We start from the raw sequence: 20,662 nt of genomic DNA, 5'->3' as shown, positions 1-20,662 counted from the left end.
AGAATTGCAAGAATAAATAAGTAGCATACAAAGCAATAAAAATCAGGGACAAATACAAAAAAGAGAAAGAAATACTATTAGCTTTTAAACATGCATAAAGCAGTGACCCCTCATGATCTTAATTAAAGTATATAGCCCAGATTATTTTGAACTTCCTAAGCCCCTTCACATGAAGTGCATAGGTGCGTTTACTTCTCCTGACTGCTTTCATCTTATGAGCCAACTCTAGGACAGAGGGAATCAAATCGGTATGCCACCATTGCAACAAAAGTGATCTTACTACAGCCATTGTAATATACAGAAATTTGACCAATTGATCAGGAAGGAGAAGATCTGGATCAGAACCAATAATAATTAACAAATCATTCACTACTAATCAGATACAACATTCAGTTTCCAGATAACAGAAAATATCCTCCCAGAACCTCTGAATCTTAGGGCATTGTAATATAATATGCAACCAATTAGCTGTAGGGTGGTTAATACAGCGAAAACAGTGCGCTGATTGATTGGCATACATTTTCGAGAGGGAAAAAGGGGTTCGGTAAAGTTTCCACTTACTAAAAAATAACATCCTACGCCAATTCGCACCTCTTAATGTACTAAAATTAAGTTTATGAATAACTGACCACGTGTTGGCAGAGATTTCTAAGTCTTCTGTCCAAGATCCAGGCCCCTAACTAGGGCTAAATACTTTTTCCATGCCCCAGGTTTTCTACCTGGCACGTCCTCTAAAAGTTCATGGACTAGCTGGTGGTGTTCAGCGATTTGAGATACGTCTAGATCAGCAAGGAATTTATGGAAGACATGGCTAAGTTAATTACAGGGATGGAATATCTTTTATAAAAGGTCTGACGATTTTTAAAAAGCCATTGAAGACACTTATAGCGGACCAGTGTAGGGGATTTGAAGATTGTCAAAGGGGAATGGATCTGACTTTTCTTACACATCAAGTCTATAAAACTATTACTAAAGAGATGTGATTGTAGTTGAGGCGTGAATCTAGTTAAAAATTGTGCAAAATAAGCATAATAGTAGTCCCTGAGGTTCGGAAGAGCTAAGCCTCCCTGTTCTAGTTCATATAAAGTGCTAAGTGCAATACGCGATGATTTGTTTGCCCAAAGAAAGGTTGTAAACATAGACTCTACTTTGGTGAAAAAGGAGCCTGATAAACTACAGGGGATGGTCGAGAACAAAAAATTAAACAGAGGGAGAACAGACATTTTAATCAAGGCCATTCGCCCCAAGATGGATAAAGGGAGAGAGTTCCAGTGTGAAAACAAGGCCTGAGTTTTTCTAAGGAGCGGTGCAAAATTCAGGTGATATAGGTCCCTGACATTTTCAGAAAAATATACCCCCAGATATCTCTTGGGATTAGTGTTGACACAAGAAAGAATATCGGGGTGCAGATCCAAGCCTGCTCCACCACATTGTAAAATCTCAGTTTTCCTTTTAATAATACGGTAGCCATCTAAAACAGGTTTAATAATAAGCATGATATTGTTTGCGTATAGTTTCAATTTCACCACAGCTGAAATTGGAGGACAAATATCAACACAATTCCTTATTGCTATCGGCAACAATTCGATAAAAAAAAGGGAATAAACCGGCGATAAAGGGCACCCTTGCCTTGTGCCGCATTTTACTTTAACCTGCCCGGCCACCGAGGTGTTGATAATTACATTGGCTTCAGCGTTAAGATATAAATTATGGATCAAGGCTGTGATCTTTGAGGAAATACCAAAATGACCTAGAATCATAAACAATGTCTCCCACACAACAAGGTCAAAAGCCTTCTCGGCATCTATTAAAAGGACTAATGCGGGTATCCTCTGAGTGTCAACATAATCTAACGCCTCAGTTAAATAATGTGTATTGGTGGCTAGCTGCCTACCGGCAATAAAACCATTCTGGTCTGGGTGGATCAATTGCGCAGCGTAAACCGAATCGATAACAGCTTGGCGACGATTTTGTAGTCTGAATTTAGCAGTGTTATCGGACGATAAGAGTTCGGATCCTCACTGTTCTTACCTTTTTTCAGAAAACTATGTTGCGTTGTCTAAAGGATTCTGGTATTCCCCCCTTCCAACATAGTTAACTAAACAAAGGAAAAAATCCGCAACTGAACTATAAAAAACTTTGAAAAAATCAGATGGAAACCCATCCGGGCCACAAGCCTTGCCATTCGGCAGGTTCTTAATGACCTCCTCCAGCTCTTCCTTAGTAAAGGGGCTTGCCATAGATAGTGTTTCTATTTCCGAGAGTGTCGGTAGACCGTAATTGAGCAAAAATCTTTTCAGAGAGGTCCTATCCACCGACTCTTGTTGACCATAAATAGACCCATTATGCTGTAGCATTATTTCACCGATTTTAACTCGGTCATATGTGCAAGAGGCGGTTAAGGGGCATTTTTACACATTGATCTGATTAGAGGCAGTCTGCTCCCTAGCCTGCTAGGCCAAAAACCTACCCGTAAAATTACTCTCCTCATATGTTTTTAGGCGGAATTGTTGAAAAACGACTTCACTCTGAGTGTAGTAATTTGAACTGAGATCACGTTTAGCCTGATCCAGCTGACGCTGGTTAAACACAGAGGGGTTGTTAAGAAATACAGAGTATGACCCTTGGACCTTCTGCTCCAAGATTCTCTTATCTTCCCTAGCTTTTGTTTTACATTTTCTGCATCTTTTCCAATGATTAACCCCCGGATGAAGGCCTCAAGAGTGTCCAAATCACACTCAGTGCTGCAGACCCACAATTTCGCAATAAAAATTCCTTGATCTGTGTCTCAATGAAACCCACCGAGCCCTACTTGTAGCTCAATCACCAACATGGCATGATCAGAGAATCCATTCTGTAGGGACCTCTGCTGACTAAAACACAATCTCTGAGAGACCAAACAAAATCAATACGTGACGAGGTATGGAATCTACCTGACCAACAAGTATACGATATTTTAGTTGGAAAGGCCGCACGGCATGGATCCTGTAGGTCCAGGGTTGCTCCATAATGTTGCATAGTTCTTAAGGTTTTAGGTTTCAACAGTTTTTTTAGCCCGCGCTGAGGAGTCGATTTTGGGATTCATTAAAACACTGAAATTGCCACCCAGAATCAGCTCACCCGGTGCCTGAAGTAGGGATTGAAACAAATCCTCATAAACCTTGGGATTATCCTCAACTGGGGTGTATTTGCTGACAAAAGTTATTGGTCTCTGTCTCTATCTAAGAATGCAGGTAACCCAGCACCAGCGACCATACTGATCTTTATCAAAGTTAACAACCTCCGCCTGAAATCTTTTACTTAAAAATACTGCTGTCCCTCTATGGGAAGCTGTAGATGAAGATAACCCCCTATAAGCTGCCCAGGAGGTGAACATAGAAAAATCGGGCAGCGTTGCGGCTGATATATGGGTCTCTTGTAAAAGAATCACGGCCTGGCTTTCTGATTTAATACATAACTCAATTGCCTGCATTTTCTTTTTATTATTGAGACCATTAACATTAAAAGGAACCGCTTTCAGCAGTTCCTTATTAGCCAAACTTAGGGTCAAACCAGAACCCGCCAAACAATCTACCCAGAGTCAAGCTAAAGAGTGGATGTATAAAAACCTGAATGAATTTGCAAAAAAAGGACTTCATTTTTTTGCCTTATGCTCCCATCCCACCCCTCGTGACCCCTCCCCCCAAAATGTGGAAACCTCCCCACCAACCACACTAACCACATTTCACCCCCCCCTCCTCTAACCTGGGTGTCATGTAATTACACCTGAGTGATCCTACACCTGGCCCCACCAGCAATTCTCAAATTTATCAAATATTGATGAGACATACAAGCAAACGTGCGTTATAAGGGTAGAGCTTCAATTGAGCTCAAATAACAATTTAGTAAACAACTCGACCTTCCAAGGACAGAGGCAGGGGAGACTCACCCACCTGACCCCCCAATTTATGACAATGACCAATATATTATATCAAACAGATACTTCTAAGCCCTGGAGCCCTGCGAGATCTCTTTTAATAATTCCTGGGCTTCATCCAAATCGGAGAAGATGAAACATTTGCCCTTAACCAAGACTCTCAATTTGGACTGCTGGGCAATAGAAGCTTGCACCCCATTAGCTTTAAACAGGTGGAGGATCCTCACAAATTTCTTTCTCCTACGTGCCGCCACAGCAGTCATCGTATGCTATTGCACTGTATGCCACTTCACTCTACGCCACTCCACTCTATGCTACTCCACTCTATACAATTCCACTCTAAGCCACTCCACTTTACGCCACTCAACTGTATGCCACTTCACTCTACGCTAACACACTCTGCGCTACTCTACTCCATGCCACCCCACTCTATGCCCTTCTCTCTATTCCACTCCACTCGACACCACTCCACTTTATGCTATTCCACTGTATGCTACTCCACTGTATGACACTCCACTCTATGGTACTCCATTTTATGCACTCCACTGTATGGTATTCCACTCTACGCCACTCCACTCTATGCTAATCCACTCCATGCCACTCCACAGTGAGCCACCCCGCTCTACGCCAGGCCACTCTTTACTATCCTGCTCTATTCCATTCCACTCTACACCGCTCACTCTAGACTACAACACACAACTCCACTCTATGCCATTCCACGCTACGTTATTCAACTGTATGCCACTCCATTCTATGCCACTCCAGTCTATGCTAGTCCACTCTATGTCACTCCACTTTACTTAACTCCAGTCTATGTCACTTTACTCTGCTCTATGACACTCTACTCCACTCATCAACACTCAATGCCCCTCCACTCTATCACACGATACTCCACTCTCTAACTCCACTGTACAACAGTGTATTCCAGTCTAGATGAGTGTATTGCACTCCAGTCTATGCCACTGTATGACATCGCACTCCACTCTATGTCACTCCCCGGCACTTTACTGCACTCTACTCTATGACACACTACTTCCCTCTACTCTACTGTACTCGACTACTCAACACTACACCACTACACTCTAGGCTACTTTATGCCACTCAACTCTACCACACTCTACTCCACTCCACTCCGGTCTGTAACACTCTAATCCACTCTGTGGCACTCCACTCTATGACAGTTTCCAACACTCTACAACACGCCAGTCCACTCCACTGTACGACATGCCACTTCACTCTATGACACTTTAGTCCACTGTATGCTACACCAATCAACTCGACTCCACTTCATTCCACTCTACTCTACAACATAACACTGCACTCTATGACACTTTACTCCACTCTATGCCATGCCACTTGACTCAACTTCACTCTGTTCCAGTGTATGAGACTTTACCCCACTCTACACTCTACTCTACACCACACTACTCTACTCCACTCTACGAACCTCCAAACTACAGGACTCTCTTTCACTCTATGCCATTGTACAACACTCTACTCCACTGTATGCCCCTACACTCCACTGTACAACACTCTACTTCACTTTATGAGACTTTCCAACACTCTAAGACATACCACTCTGCTCTACTGTACAACACACCACTGCAATTTATGACAGTTTACTCAACTCTATGCTATGTCACTTCACTCTACTTTGCAACACATTGCTCCACTCTATGACACTTTACTCCGCTGTGCGCTAAACCACTACACTCTACTCCACTCCACTCTACTCAACTTTACTCTACTCCACAACAGTCCACTGTACAACACTCTCCTCCACTGTACTGTACGATATTCCACTTAACAACATTCCATTCAATGACACTGGACTCCATTATACAAAACACATTTTCATTAAAAAAAATATGGAAATTCAAAGAACAAAGCAAAGGTTAAACCTTAGTTCTAGGTAGAAAATGTAATGTATTCCTTCTGTACAATACAAACGAACTACACACACATTAGTAATTCCAAAGGTAGTTATACCTTAAATTTATAATTCACTCACCACCTTTAAATTACTATTACTTTATATATTCTGTTTTACAAACCATACTTAAACTACACACCCATTAGAAACTCTAAAGTTATAGTTATATCATAAATGTATAATTTGTGCACCACCTTCAAATTAATATAACGTGCGCACCTCCATACACAGTGTAGTGGACTTGATAGGCACACTAGATTAAATATAACTCACCATTCTACCATGCACGGTGTTCTCACAAATTATTTGATTTGTGATGTCATAAGTGTTGTTAAATGCTATCATTTCAGATGATATAAGTAATTTAATATGAAAGGGTTAAAGCAATGCATTGAGAAGGCTTTTCTCATTGAACACACACATATATGTATATATATATCGTTTTTAGTTTTTATTTATTTATTTTTTGTTTCTGCTAACATTATTTTTATGTTTTTTTAAAATGTTAAAATATTGTTATGCTTTTTAAAAAATGTGTATATTGTTTCTATATTTAGTGTACTGTATTAAATAAAACTATTTTATATGTTTATTTTATTATTTAAATTAGGTTATAAAATTGTTAATTATAAATGTTTGCTAATTTTCTGTTTATTTTACTGTTTATATTTAGAATTAAATATATTTAGAAACGTGTTAATTTATTATTGTGATTTTTTTTAATAGATATGTATATATACTTTAAATATATATATATGTACATATATATAAAATAAATAATTACAACTATTTATTCAACATTATATTTTTTTTAGCCAATTTCATATTTAAAATAAATTACTTTAAGTAAATATTTATTAAAATAAATATATTCTTACCTGTTTTTGGTAGGCATTCTCTTACACAGTATTGTAACACAATATTTTGTTTGTTCTCAATATAAGTACAGCAACACAATACTGTGGTAAACAATATTTTTGGGGGTTTGGGACCCATTGGGGCTGAACTGTTGCCACACGAACTTTGGACATGTCTATTTAATTGATGCTCATATTGTAAGCCTCAGGTCATGCCCACTGGGGTATAATTCAATTGTACGGCAATTTTGGTGCGAACTGCGGTGATAATATAATAACAAATTGGGCATTTGGTGCAATTTTCTATGTGGGGGCTTATATTCTAAGCTTTGTTTTTACCCACTTGGGCTTAATCTATCTGTACAGCAATTGCTGTTTGATATATTACCGTTACGGATTGGCTAACAATGTCTCTGTAGTGATTAGCAGCAGCCCTCAGGTCATAATGCTGCAATTGCCGGTATAGACATTGCAGGGGCAAACCATAAAGTAAAATATTTATTTATCGCTAAAACGTACAAGCTTATATAAGCAGTTGCATTATTTGTTTTTCAATTTATATATTTTTTGGAGGAAATTATGATGATAATTATAAAATGTACTGAAAAATGATTTGATTATAAGTGTACAACATAAGCGATTAATATGTGACGATTTTAAGGTTGTTATAGGCTAAAACCCAGCAATATTATATGTAAATAATGGTGTTAAGATTGCCGCCATATTATTCTCCTCACATTACCACTTTGGTGTAATTGTCTGTTGTTGATGTCTATTATTTTCTGCTACTAAATGTGTGCAAACTAACGCCTGTACTAAGCGTGATCAAGGCGAGAGCTGAAACGTGTTGCTTTGCTGCATTAAAATACACTTTTGCTGCAATACTACGGTGTCCGTGAGACTTTCTGGAGATGGAAAGTTTTGAAACTGGATATGTACATATATATAAAATAAATAATTACAACTATTTATTCAACATTATATTATTTTTAGCTAATTCCCTATTTAAAATAAACTACTTTATTTCAATATTTATTAAAATAAATATAATCTTACCTGTTTTTGGTAGGCATTCTCTTACACAATATTGTAACACAATATTTTGTTTGTTCTCAATATAAGTACAGCAACACAATATTGTGGTAAACAATATTTTTGAAACAATATTTATGTTGCTCGATATTTTTGATGGCGATTTTCTATCAGACAACCCACTAATCCATTGGCAAGAGCTTGCAAACCAACCGCTAGCATCTACCTGTCCTCTTGCCTAATAGCCATGAAGGGCAAAAGCATACTGGCTTCCAGAGGAGGGCACATATACCCATCAGCTACAGGTGAGCACTTACCTACAGGAAGAGTTATGTGAATGTGAAGGTGCACTCCAGCATTGCTGCTTCCAGGGTCTGCCGTCACAGAGAAGTTCACGGATTCTCCTGCTGGAATCAGGAGCTCTAGTCCACTGTTGTTCATGTGGGTGTTGTTCCCTGCAGGTAGTCTGACAAGGATAGCCTCCTCCGCTGACAAGTCTGAGACTTGAACTGCTGTGCCGGAAGGAGTACTGAACTCCAGAGAGGCCAAGTGGGTGGAGATGGAGGTATTGGTGACAGGGTGGAATGAGTAAAGGTTGAAGCCATAGTCTATCATCACCTGGACAAGCTCTCCACTGTCATCCAACTGGGCAGCGAAGGTGTCAGGCAAGAGGAACAGACAGCGCTCGGATGGATGCATGCAAAGGAGGTCTCTGGCAGCAACACGCTTCCCCTGGACATGAATTTCAGAGACAGTCAGCGACAGTGTCTCCTCATTCAGGACTCTGGACTTCATCAAGGACTTCATCAGATCTCGTGTGAGGTTAAAGGCAGATACCGCGGCTCCAGAGACTCCGCCATCGGAGCAATTCATCGGGGCACTGGGGGCAATGTCAAAGGCAGATAGTGTCCGACCTGGAAAAGTAAGAACACATTATAGAGATGACCATGCTCAGAATGAACTCTTTACAACATGTTCCTACTAACCCCATTCTGATCCCATTCTGCACATGTTCACATATTCTAGAGTGGAGCCTCTACTTACTGGGGCCTCATATTTATGAAGTTACACTCAGGAAGCGTTATTGTAAGTGGAGTTCACCTAAAACATTATTTGCATCCCCAGCATTTGCTGGGGGAATAATCTAACATGTTGGCTTCTTTAAAAGGAGCATTCCTTGCTTGTATTCTTAGGGGGTAACTTGCTTTTGATGGAAAAGTTTGAGAGGAAAGTTCTGTATACTCAGAAAAAAAAACATTTAGAGTAGTTGTTTGGACAGAGAGACCCTTCTATTTGAGTTTTCTTGAAAAAAAAGTGCTTTTTACTTTGATATTCAACAGCTGGTTTATACTGCCAAGTTTTGCTGAAAGGAACAATATACTTTGCTGGATTGGTTGAGAGAGTTCTTAGAACAAGAAGAGGTGATGCAGACCAAAATACTTTTAGAGTTGTTCGAAAGCAAGTTCATATTAGGCTTCTTTGAAAGGAGCTATCATAATTAGTTTCTTAAGACTGAGAGATAATACTGAATTTCTCTGGATGGAGGGATAGTTATGAAGTCTACATAGAGTTTAGATTTCTGGTTTTCTTTGAGAGAAAAGGGTATATTTTAGACTTGCTATAAAATGTTTTCATATTTCTGGGATGTTCTTGCAAGATATTTCTTATTTGTTTCATTTTTAGAAGGGGAGTTCATACTTCTCAGAATCTTTGATAAGAGATGTAATTTTTCTGTTTTTTTGTGGAAAAAGCTTTCTGATTTCTAGAGTTCTTAGGAAGAAGAGTTCAAACTTTATTTCTTCGTGACAGTTAACCTTTCTGTGCTTCTTAAGTTAGAGTTTATATTTTGTTTTTGAAAGGAGAGTTTATATTCCCTTTCTTTTTAGGGGCAGAAAGTTGTTTTGAAAAGAAAGTTCATATTTTTGGGTTTTTTCCTGAGGAAAGTTTGCTTTGCTCATGTTCTTTGCAGTGGCCCTTTGCTAAGCCAGATAAGTAAAGACACTGGCGGATTTTGCTGTAAAGCAACGCGTTGGCACTTTGGTTTTCAAACTTGTGATCAGGATTTTGCAGACAAATCCCTGCAGTGGGCATATTAATCCAGTGAGCTATGCTCCCGGGAGATAGGCTGTTGATAGTGGAATACTATTGCTAGAGACATTTGAGTAAGGTTGTCTTCGCTGGGTTTCTTTTTTCTTTCAAGTCTTTTTATTGAAATTTATGGTATAAAAACAGCAATTAACAAAAACGAAAAGAAGAGATAAAAAAAGAGAACAAAGCAGGAGGTCAATATCATTAATATCCAATATCAGCAGTTGCTCTACGTCTAGTCTACTTTACAATACTACATTTCTCACAGTTTATAGACAGTAGGTATGCTGTGCATGAATTTAAACTTTGAACCATGTGTCTAGGCTGATCGATTAAATATAAAAGGCAACACATTAACCCTAAAAAATCAGAACCTCGGGAACAGGAGAGAGGGGGGAAGAAAGAAAGAGAAACTGCTTTGATGCGTATGTTGGGCGCTGTATACCAAGTCTGCCATGTATGTCCTCTGCTCTAACCCCAAAGTCCTCTGCGCAGGAGGTTAGGAGGTTATCCTCAAAGAGGTGCCAGGCTCGACGTTTTGTGGCTGGAAGCAAGCGTATTCTAGGTCGGAGAAATAATCTACCAGTGGCTGCCATTTGTTTGTGAAAGTGTTCTTATAGAGGGTGATCCGCGCAGTGAGAAGTTCCATCGCCATGGTATGCCACAGATGGGTGAACCACAAGGCGGTGGGGGGGGTCTGCCCTCTTCCAGTGCACCGTAATGATCTGTTTGGCTGTCACAAGCATATATGATATTATGCGCCAATCCGCTTGTGTCATGGCAAGAAGGGCCATAGGTTTAAGTCCCAAAATGGTTACTGTTGGGGACTCAGGTATAGGGTAGCCAATTACCTTTTTAATATGGCTAAGCATCTCTTTCGAGTAGGTGACCAACAATGGAGAGTGCCACCAAACGTGGAGTAAATCCCCAACTGCGCTCTTGCATCGCCAATAGATGGGTAAGGTGTTAGGGAATATTTTGTGGAGTCTTTGAGAGTGTAGTACCACTGTGTCATGACTTTATATGCAGTCTCCCTCTGGGGTATGGTTTTAAATATCCTCGGTATGGCTCACCAGAGTTGTTCCTATTGCTTAGGGTTGATCTCATTTGCGCAAGTTGATTGTCAATGCATCTGATAAGTGTGGGATTTAATCTGGGATGAGTGTTGAAGTACCTGGTATGTTGGGGAAATCAATCCTCTGGATCCATCATATGAGCGGACTAGTGATTCAAATGGAGTAAAGGGTTTAGTTGCGCGCTGAATAGTAGATGGTGTCTGCAGCCAGTGTCTGAGTTGAAGATATTGCAATCACGTTTCTTCTGGGAGATGAAATTCCCTTTTAAACTGCTCAAAGTCTTGAAGGTGTCCCCTTCAAAGAGGTCTCAAATAGTCTGGCATTCACCTTCTGCCCATGCTGGGAAGGAATGAGGCTGCATTACCGTTCGGAAGTTCAGGTTGCGTACTATAGGAGTGTTAGGAGATGAGGCCTTTGGATATGGCGATTTTATGCCAAATTTCCAGTACAGTTTTTGTGGGTATAGCTATATATGCACTACGCGGTTTGGCCTCTCTTGGGAGCAATGCAAGGTCTCACAGGGGTCTACATGCCACTACTCTGCCCATGTGAAACCAAGTTTTCTTGCTTTTTTGAACCACCCATTCTGAAATATGGCGTAGATGTGACGCCCCGTAGTCCTCCAACAAGTTGGGACATGCCAGCCCTCCCCTATCGCGTGGTAGCATAAGTATTTTTTTGGAGAAGCATGGTCTTTTCCCTCTCTAGATAAAGGTGGTGAGCTCACGTTGTAGGTGCATGAATTGGGCTCGTGGAATTGATGTAGGTAGTGTTTGGAATATATATAGTATTTTCGGCAGCACCAACATCTTAACTGCGTTAAGACGCCCCAACCACGATATTGGCAAGGACTTCTATATTCTCAAATCTTCCATAGTTGCTTTTTTATATTCCTGACAATTTGCCTGCGCCCATGTGTGCACTGTAGAGGTTAAATTGAGCCTGAGATATCTAATTGAGTGTTTAGCCCATTGATATGGAACCAGGTATTGGATTACTGGGATCTCTGTTGCAGGAATCAGAAGGTTTAGGGCCCATGATTTAGAATGGTTAATCTTAATGCTGTTTCAAATGTTTGTAATAAGGTGTGGAGGGCTGGCAGTGAGGTGTGCGACTTCTAACGGGTAAGTAGGAGGTCATCTGCGAATACAGCTATTTTGTGCTCCACTCCACCAAGGCTAATGCCACTGATGGCACTTGACTGTCATATGGCTATGGCGAGGGGTTCCACTACCAGCGCGAAAACCAGGGGGGACAGTGGGAAACCTTGACTAGTGCCTCTATGTATGCATATGGGGTTCGTGAGTTGACCATTTACCCTAACCTGGGTTTGAGGGGAGTTATATGAAGCCATTATCCTAGAAGTCATCATAGGCCCCAGCCCTATTTTCTGTAGTACAGCCCTCAAAAATTCCCAGTCTACTCGGTCAAAAGCCTTGTCTGTGTCTAATGACAGCAGACAGGCAGGAATGCCCCAGTGGCGTGCCTTTTCTACCAGGTGCGCTATCCGTCGTATATTGTCGGTGCCCTGGCGGTGCTGGATAAAACCAACTTGGTCAGGCTCTATGAGCCCTGGCATGTGTGGTTCTAAACGATTAGCGGGAATTTTGGTGTATATCTTTAAATCTGTATTGAGAAGTGCTATGGGGTGATAAGAGGAGCATAACATGTGGTCCTGGTTTAGGAATAAGTGTTATTTCAGCCCTGGCCATAGAAGCTGATGGACCAGTGGTTTCTATGAATGAGTTGAAGAGACGCAGCAGGTGGTCTTATATTTGTGGGAGGATGGTGTGGTAAGACATTCTAGAGGTTGCATGCGGAGTGCCACAGGGCTCCCCCCTCAGTCCTGCCCTGTTCAATGTATATATGCAACCTCTGGCCGATATCGTCCAGGAATTAGGGTTGTCAATCGTATCATATGCTGATGACACCCAGTTGGTAGTCTCAGTGACAGAAGGCCCTAACTCGAAACACAACGTAGTGGCTCCCTGCATGGAAAAGGTAGCTAGTTGGAGGACATTTTGTAATTTTAAACTAAATGGTGATAAAACTGAACTTATGTTCCTAGGTAATAATCTTCCACCACGAGTCACCACTGGCTAGCCAAAAGGTTTGAGATGCTCCATAAAGAAATTAGGAATGTGGATAGACCTAAACCTCACCATGGAAACTCAAGCCAGGAAGCTTGCCTCCACCTGTTTTGGAATATTGGGGATGCTCAGTAAAATTTTAGACCTCATTCTAGAGGAGACCCGAAGAATGGTGATACAGTCCCTAGTGGTCACGCGCTTGGGATACGGAAACTCATTTCCTGGGGTCACCCAAATACGTGTTGAACAGGCTGCCGGTGGAGCACAATGCAGCAGCCAGGGTACTCAGAAGCATACCCTGGTATGAATCAGTGAAGGAGGCTCTGAGAATACTCCACTGGCTGCCGATACAGGCCAGGGTAAAATTTAAAGCACTATGCCTAGCATATAGGGCCTTAAATGGCAAAGGACTGGCTCCACTCAGGGCACTGATCATACCATACACACCTGAAAGAACCCTTAGATCTTCATCAGATCACCTTGCCAAAACCACCAGGATTAGGCAGTCCAGGTGGGGAGGAAGATCATTCACATACTTGGTGCCAAAACTATGGAACTCCATGCCTATAGAACTAAGGCCTTTAGGAAAAAACTGAAGACATGGTTGTTCCTGGGTTGAGTCAATGGCAACCGCTCTCTCCTGCCCCGCAGCGCTGGTAAACCCTTGGCCAACTATGCACTTTACAAAACACAAAACACATAAACGTAAACATGGTGATAAAAGGTGGCGCCCCAACTCTCAACGGAAAATAGTTTGGAGCAGTCTTGCGCTCCAGTAGCCCTATCTGGGAAGTCAATGCATTCTCAGTGTGGTGACCCTCCCTCCATGAAAAAGGGTAATAGGAATAAAAGAAGAAAGCTAAAACTTCAAAGATGATCAAGGGCCAACAGGGCCAACAGTTCCTATTCATGAACAAGGTGCCATGGCACAGTCCATTCCAGAGATGTCACTCTCTTAGGAATAGGGTTGGGGAAAGCGAGTCTCATGAAGCAGACACCTCGCCAAGCAGGGTCTGCCGGCCCCGCCGCAAAGCTTCAGTTTGGGCACAGGGGCACACCTTTTCTGTGCAGAGTGTTTCAATGCCGTCCAGAGGAGCTGTGCCAGAGAAAAGCCACAGTCATTCACCCCAGAGCGCCAGCCCTGTAATTCCGATGATGCATGTGAGAGAGTGGGGGACCTCTCGCAATCCATGGAGTGGAAGTGTTGGATGATGTTTTGTTTGGCCTGGGAGAAGGATTGCCCCCTGTTTCTGGTCCCTTGTCGCTGCCTGAGAGCCCTGGTCCACTGTGGCCACACAGGTTTTCTGTCCAATGTTGGTATGAACGAGGGGCTAGCTGCTTTGGAGGTGACAGAGTTGTACTAATTGCTTGTCCTCCTGAAGAGAACGCAGCACCCGGCGACTAGTCTCCCATGTGAAGATTAAAACAAAAGGATGGCCTCATTGGTTTTGGATGCCCAGTTCGCATAGCTTGTCGGTGACTGGTTTGAAGTTTCTGCGGCACCGAAGTGCAGTTGGGGCGATGTCTTGGAAAATCTGGATGTTGGCACTGTTGCATGTCAAATCAGTTTTGTTCAGCGCCGCTTTTAATATTGCCTCTGTCTCTGTAATGAAATGAACTCTGGTCAATATGTTGGGGATTAGTTTAGAGCATCCGGGGGGTGTAGCCACTCGATGTGCCCTATCAAGTGCTGGTGGGGAAGTGTCCTTGTCTCCCCTGATCTCGTGCAGGAGTTCTGCTACAAATGTCATAATGTCCGTGCCCTCTGCCCCTCCGTTATGTCCTTTTTGAGTTCCTTAATGCATGATTTAAATTCAGCCTTAAGAGAACAAATTTCTGCTTTGATCTCGTGCAGGAAATTGGTCATGAAGGCTTGAGTGAGATGTTTGGCTGATCCTTCTGGGGTGGATCCCATGGCCACTGTAGCCGGGGGACCAGCTTTGTTCCACAGGGAGGTCACAGGATTGTCTTTCGAATTTGCAGTAGTATCTTTCCCTGCCTTGGAGGGTGGCATATCCTGTGATCAGTAGTGTTCTCAGTAATTAGCTTGTCCGGGGAGGCAGAGCAGTAATCTCAGAATACCCCATGATATAGAATAGAGGCAAGTACCCTTGAGAACAATATGACACTGTGGTATGTGTTAGATTTGTTGCATTGCTCCTTTATGTCAATGGCCCTGTATGCTCCTTTTCAGCAGGCTGTGTAGTGAGGATTTTGAGCATTGTAGCGGCTACGTAAGGCTGTGTCACCCTCACCCAAGGCATTGACTGTTATTGTGGCTTCTTACTCATTCACTGGCCACCATTGGCGCTTCTATGATGGGGTAACAGTGATTGTCACAGGTCGCAGTGTGGGGTTTGGTATTACCTCTCTAGGAAGCTGTTTATGTGCTGCCTTGGTGGGCCTGTGTGCTAGTAATATACCTCCGAATTCACTCGCAATCTGGCGGGTTATCTGGTGACACACGTGGTCGTCCCTCTCAGTAGGTGGTTGATTTGCAGAGCTGTCCAGACCAGGATCCCTGCCTCGAGTAGAGCTTGCCCATGCGATTTCTTTTGACCGCTCTCTCTGTGGCCTTGCGCCTCTGCCGATCCGCTCCCCTCTTCTTGCTGCCCCTGCGTTAAACATCCACGCCCTCTGAGCTCCACAGGCCTGGACCGGGGGATACAGCGTTGTTTTTAATGGGATGGGGCGATTCTCCTCAGGGGTTCCATTGCGATTTTCCTCTACCACGCTAGTGTGCGGCTGTCTTCTATGGGTTGTGACTACCACTTCTTGGCCTAGCTTCTGCCCAGGGAGGGGGGATCCGGTGCGGTTTGTATCTCTGCCGCACTTCTTGTGGGGGGTTTCTTTTCGTAGCGCTTGTAAATAAGCAATCTCGTTTACGTTGCAGAGCGCAGACTCTCTAGCCAAGCAGGTCCCAAGATGGCGATTACAGGCCTTTTTCCCCGCAAGACGCAGTACCTTCACAGTTCCAGGAGATGGTCCCCTGCCATGTCTCCTCAACCTTCGAGGTCACCTCTGGTGTTACGCAATCCAGCGCGTAGATCTCTCAGGGCTGCTGGCGACCCTTCGGGGGGAGAAAGTCCGCTCAATCCATCGCTTCTGGAGAGTCAGGCAATCCAAAACGGCTGCTGTGTACGTGAGCCTCAGCTCTCTAGATTGCAGTTACAGCCCCTGTGTCTGCCGGACGGAGGATGCGAGCAGCATGTTCTCAAGCCCCGCCAGTGTCTGCGATGTCGTCGGGGGAGTGCCCTACGATGCCCTGGTGCTGTGTTATTGGCTTTAGATGGCAGCAGCGGCACAAAGCTCCCTGGGCACACGTCTCACTCTTCGCTGGGTTTCGAGGAGGTAAGTTTGTTCAAGTGAGTATGCCCATCATTATCACTAGGGCAGAGGTGTAATCGGGGTGTAAAGTGCTCCCGACATTCTGTGGGTCCCGCCACTTACTTGAGGGTAGGTGACCTTGGACCGCATTAATAACGGAATGGATACCATGTTTCAGGTATCTTCATACTCCGCCGGACACTGACTGGAGGGACCTCCTCACTTTAGAGAGGTCATTGGAAGATACTTCAGATTACCTGACTCGTAGTATGAACACGTGGTAGGTAGTACTTAGACCCCACCGCGCTGTGTAGATAGATTCACTAAATAGGTCCTGAAGAATTGCCACAGATCAATCTGACCAACAGGCATGAAACATGTTGACCTGGAGAGTTGAGCATAGCCTAAACCAAACCTTAGAGTTAGATAGGCTGCCACTCGATATATTTGAACGAGGTGGATAGCCAGCCAGAATAAAAGATTTATTTGGACTCACCGACTTCTTTTCAATCACCCTTACCCAATATCTACACCTTTCAGCCCACATGCCCACACACCCACACTGCATCATATGACAAGGAACAAAAGATCTCTGATAAAGAGCCCCTTCATGGGTGCCCGTTGGGTATTATAATTATAATCCACATTTGTAAAGCGCGAACAATCACCCGTAAGGGTCTCCAGGCGCTGGAGGCCGTCTGGAAGATTAAGCAAGCTATTGCCCAGAGTCACAGGGTGCTGGGCTAATCTGCCGCCGGGGATCGAACCCTGATCCCCAGATTCCAGCATCAGTCGCCCTGGCCGCTGCACCACACCTCTCCCACCCAGCGCCCACCCAACAAGGAGCAGGTCCATATGATGAAGCATGACACCTAGCTTGCTGGGTGTGTGAGGAGCCTAGTTCTGAAAGGAGGAATTCCCACACTCTCTTTCCTACACCGAACCCCACCGAGTTTGTTATCTACTAACCAAGATAATCTTGGCATACCTTTGCTCCCGAGCATCACTATGACTATGCAGACCCCCCAGGATATAGCGGCATGGAGTAGGAAATTTAGCGGCACAAAAATGGAAATTTAGCGGCACAAATATGGAAATTTAGCGGCAATTTTGCAGCATTTTATTTGGCCATTTTTCCTACAACAAACACAGATATCTTCGTTTTTTTGTTATTTAACAACATGAAGCTATGTATGTATACTAATGTAAGCATTCCTCCATAGAAACACTCTTGATTATAGTTAGTGACAGCGAAAATGACATCACATGCTCCTTGACCTTGAAGCCATCTCAGAAAGGGGCACTGAATGACCTTAGTGATAGGCCTCGAGGCTGCAGCGTCTTAATAAACAGGTGTCTATAACAATTACAGATAACCAGCTGCCGAATCGAACAAAAGCCAAAGGTATAAGGACTTTTAAATCACCAACAGCCAGGCTGATAAAATCACAGTAGTTGCAAGCAGCAACATAGGTGCATGGTATAGGGTGACCAACTGGCATTGGTGCAAATTCAGGACGGTGAGAGTAAAAATTCAGGACAAAGGGTCAACATTCAGGACACAAATTCAGGACAGGAGGTCAAAATTCAGGACAAAACTTCAGGACAATAGGTACGTTTTACAGACACATCAGAGGTCGCGCAATAGTATATAAGTAAGCCCAGCCATTTCCAAACATATTCAACCATTTGCAAACCTATCCATCATGTATCCTTCCATCTATCATTTCACTCATCCATCCCTTCATCCATCCCCTCATCCATCCTTTCACTCATCCTCCATTATCCATCCATCCATCCACCCTTTCACCCTATCCATCTGTACACCTATCCATCCACTCTTCATCCCATCCATCCATTCACTCATCCATTCAGCCATTTACCCTTTCGCCAATCCAGCCATCCTTTCACTTACTAATCCTTCCACCCATCCACTCTTTTAGTCATCCATCCATCCTCCCTTTCTCTCTCCATTGACCCTTTCACTTAGCCATCCTTCCTTCCATCCATCCATCCACCCACCCACATCCATCCATCTACTCATCCACTCATTAATCCATCCATTGACCCTATCATTCATCCATCTATCATTTCACTCCTTCACACATCTATTCATCCTTTTGTCCATCTACCCTCCCTTTCACTCACTCATCCATCCTTACATCCACCCTTTCACTCATATGTCCATTCATTCACCCTTGCACTTATCAATCCATCAATCCATCCATCATTTCACTCATCCACCTACCCACCCATCATCCACCCAACCATCCACCCACCCACCCACCCACCATCCACCCACCCACTCATCCATCCTTTCACCCACCCACCATCCAATCCACTGATCCATCCTTTCACCCACCCACCATCCACCCACCCACCCATCCATCCATCCATCCTTTCACCCACCCACTCATCATCCATCCATCCTTTCACCCACCCACTCTTCATCCATCCATCCTTTCACCCACCCATCATCCATCCATCCATTCATCCGTCCTTCCCCTCATCATCCATCCATCCTTCCCTCATCATCCATCCATCCTTTTCCCTCATCATCCATCCATCCTTTTCCCTCATCATCCATCCATCCACCCATCCTTCTACCCACCCACTCATCATCCATCCATCCTTCCCCTCATCATCCATCCATCCATCCTTCCCCTCATCATCCATCCTTCCCCTCATCATCCATCCATCCTTTCACCCACCCATCCTTCCCTTCCATCCATCCCCTCATCCATCCATCCATCCCCTCATCCATCAATCCATCCCCTTATCCATCCATCCTTCCCCTCATCCATCCATCCCTTCATCCATCCATCCTTCCCCTCATCCATCCATCCCTTCATCCATCCATCCTTCCCTTCATCCATCCATCCTTCCCCTCATCCATCCATCCTTCCCCTCATCCATCCATCCCCTCATCCATCCATCCATCCCCTCATCCATCCAACATTCCCCTCATCCATCCAATATTCCCCTCATCCATCCATCCTTCCCCTCATCCATCCTTCCTTTCATCCATCATCCATCCTTCCCCTCACCCATCCAGCCATCCCCTCATCCATCTTTCCCCTCATCCGTCATCCAGCTACCCTTCCACCCATTCATCCAGCTATTTACATTTTCTTTCCATCCTTCCCCTCACTCATCAATCCATCCATCCTCTCTCATTATCCATTTTTTTCAATCTTTCATTCATCCATTCACCCTTTCACTAATTCATCCAGCCATTCACCAATCCCTTCACTTACTTACCCGCCCATCTTTCCATATTAATTTTGAGCTGAGCCCTTTTGAGAAGAGGCCCATCAAGAACTTCACCCTCGCTGCAGGGGCCGTTCCATGACTGGGACAGAAGCCACCCAGGGCGGAGACAGGATCCACCACAGGGGGGGACAGGAGCCATCACAGGCGGGGGGTGGACTGGAGCCACCACATGGGGGGACAGGAGCCATCACAGGCGGGGTGGACTGGAGCCACCACATGGGGGGACAGGAGCCATCACTGAGGGGAGGGCAGGAGCCATGGTAGTGTATTGTAATTGAATAGATATAGCGCTTACTACCTTAACGAGGCGTCGTGCACAGTGCACAGTACTCATGCCACGCTTTGGGTGAGGCCGCCTACAGAGTTCAGCTTTTTTTTTTAAATAAAAAATGACCAGAGAGATTTTAGTTTTCAGCCCGGCCCTGCTCATAGGGTGAGTTGACAGAAAATTTAGTCGAGTTGTTGATAATAAGGGGTATTATAAAATACAATAATCTATGATGAATTTTGAAGGCGTCTTATCTTTGTTTATTTTGTCTCATAGTTGCAATCCGCAAAACAGGTAGTTAGCTCTGCTGCTTTAATAAAGCAATGAATGCTGCAAGACGATTTCCAACTGGCAATTGACAAACTCAGGAGGTAATTAAATGCCCCACACCACACTTTGCCTCAAAGCATTAACTTTTAATTTGTGCTGAGGAGCCGGAGGAACCTGGAGGCCCGAGCAGGGCCGCCACATGGCTGCCAGGCCAGGAGTTTAGAAACAGGAGCGCCAGGTTTGACATTCGTTAGTTATGAGAAGCATTTGCATACAAATCACAATACGGAATGCCATTAACACCTTGGCTTCCCAAATCGGACGGCGTATAAAAGGATGCCTGTTTACTTGCAGACAACTGAAACTTCCATAAATAGGATTAAGTCGAGAGGCCTGCCAATCTTCCCTCTCTGCCTCTCCGCCCCCACCTCCGACCAGCCCTCCATTCATATGCTCCTGCGACTGAACAGAGGGCTGAGAAACCCAGCACTTGAGAAATGATTGCAATCAGACCCCCCAGGATATAGCGGCT

General features: G+C 43.8%; 1 protein-coding gene across 1 annotated transcript in view; it reads right to left on the bottom strand.

Moving 5' to 3' along the window:
- The window catches only part of LOC144769444 (polycystin-1-like), a 640,821-nt gene that overhangs the window by 336,020 nt on the left and 284,139 nt on the right, over positions 1-20,662 (bottom strand). Inside the window, exon 30 of the mRNA XM_078653538.1 lies at positions 8,056-8,652. Coding sequence (XP_078509664.1) covers positions 8,056-8,652 — 597 coding nt within the window. The remainder of the gene's footprint in view (positions 1-8,055; positions 8,653-20,662) is intronic.

The sequence above is a fragment of the Lissotriton helveticus genome, chromosome 7 (genome assembly GCF_964261635.1).
Source record: "Lissotriton helveticus chromosome 7, aLisHel1.1, whole genome shotgun sequence".
Classification (NCBI taxonomy): domain Eukaryota; kingdom Metazoa; phylum Chordata; class Amphibia; order Caudata; family Salamandridae; genus Lissotriton; species Lissotriton helveticus.
Note: the sequence above shows the minus strand (reverse complement) of the source record. Positions and strands in the feature narration are given on the sequence as shown.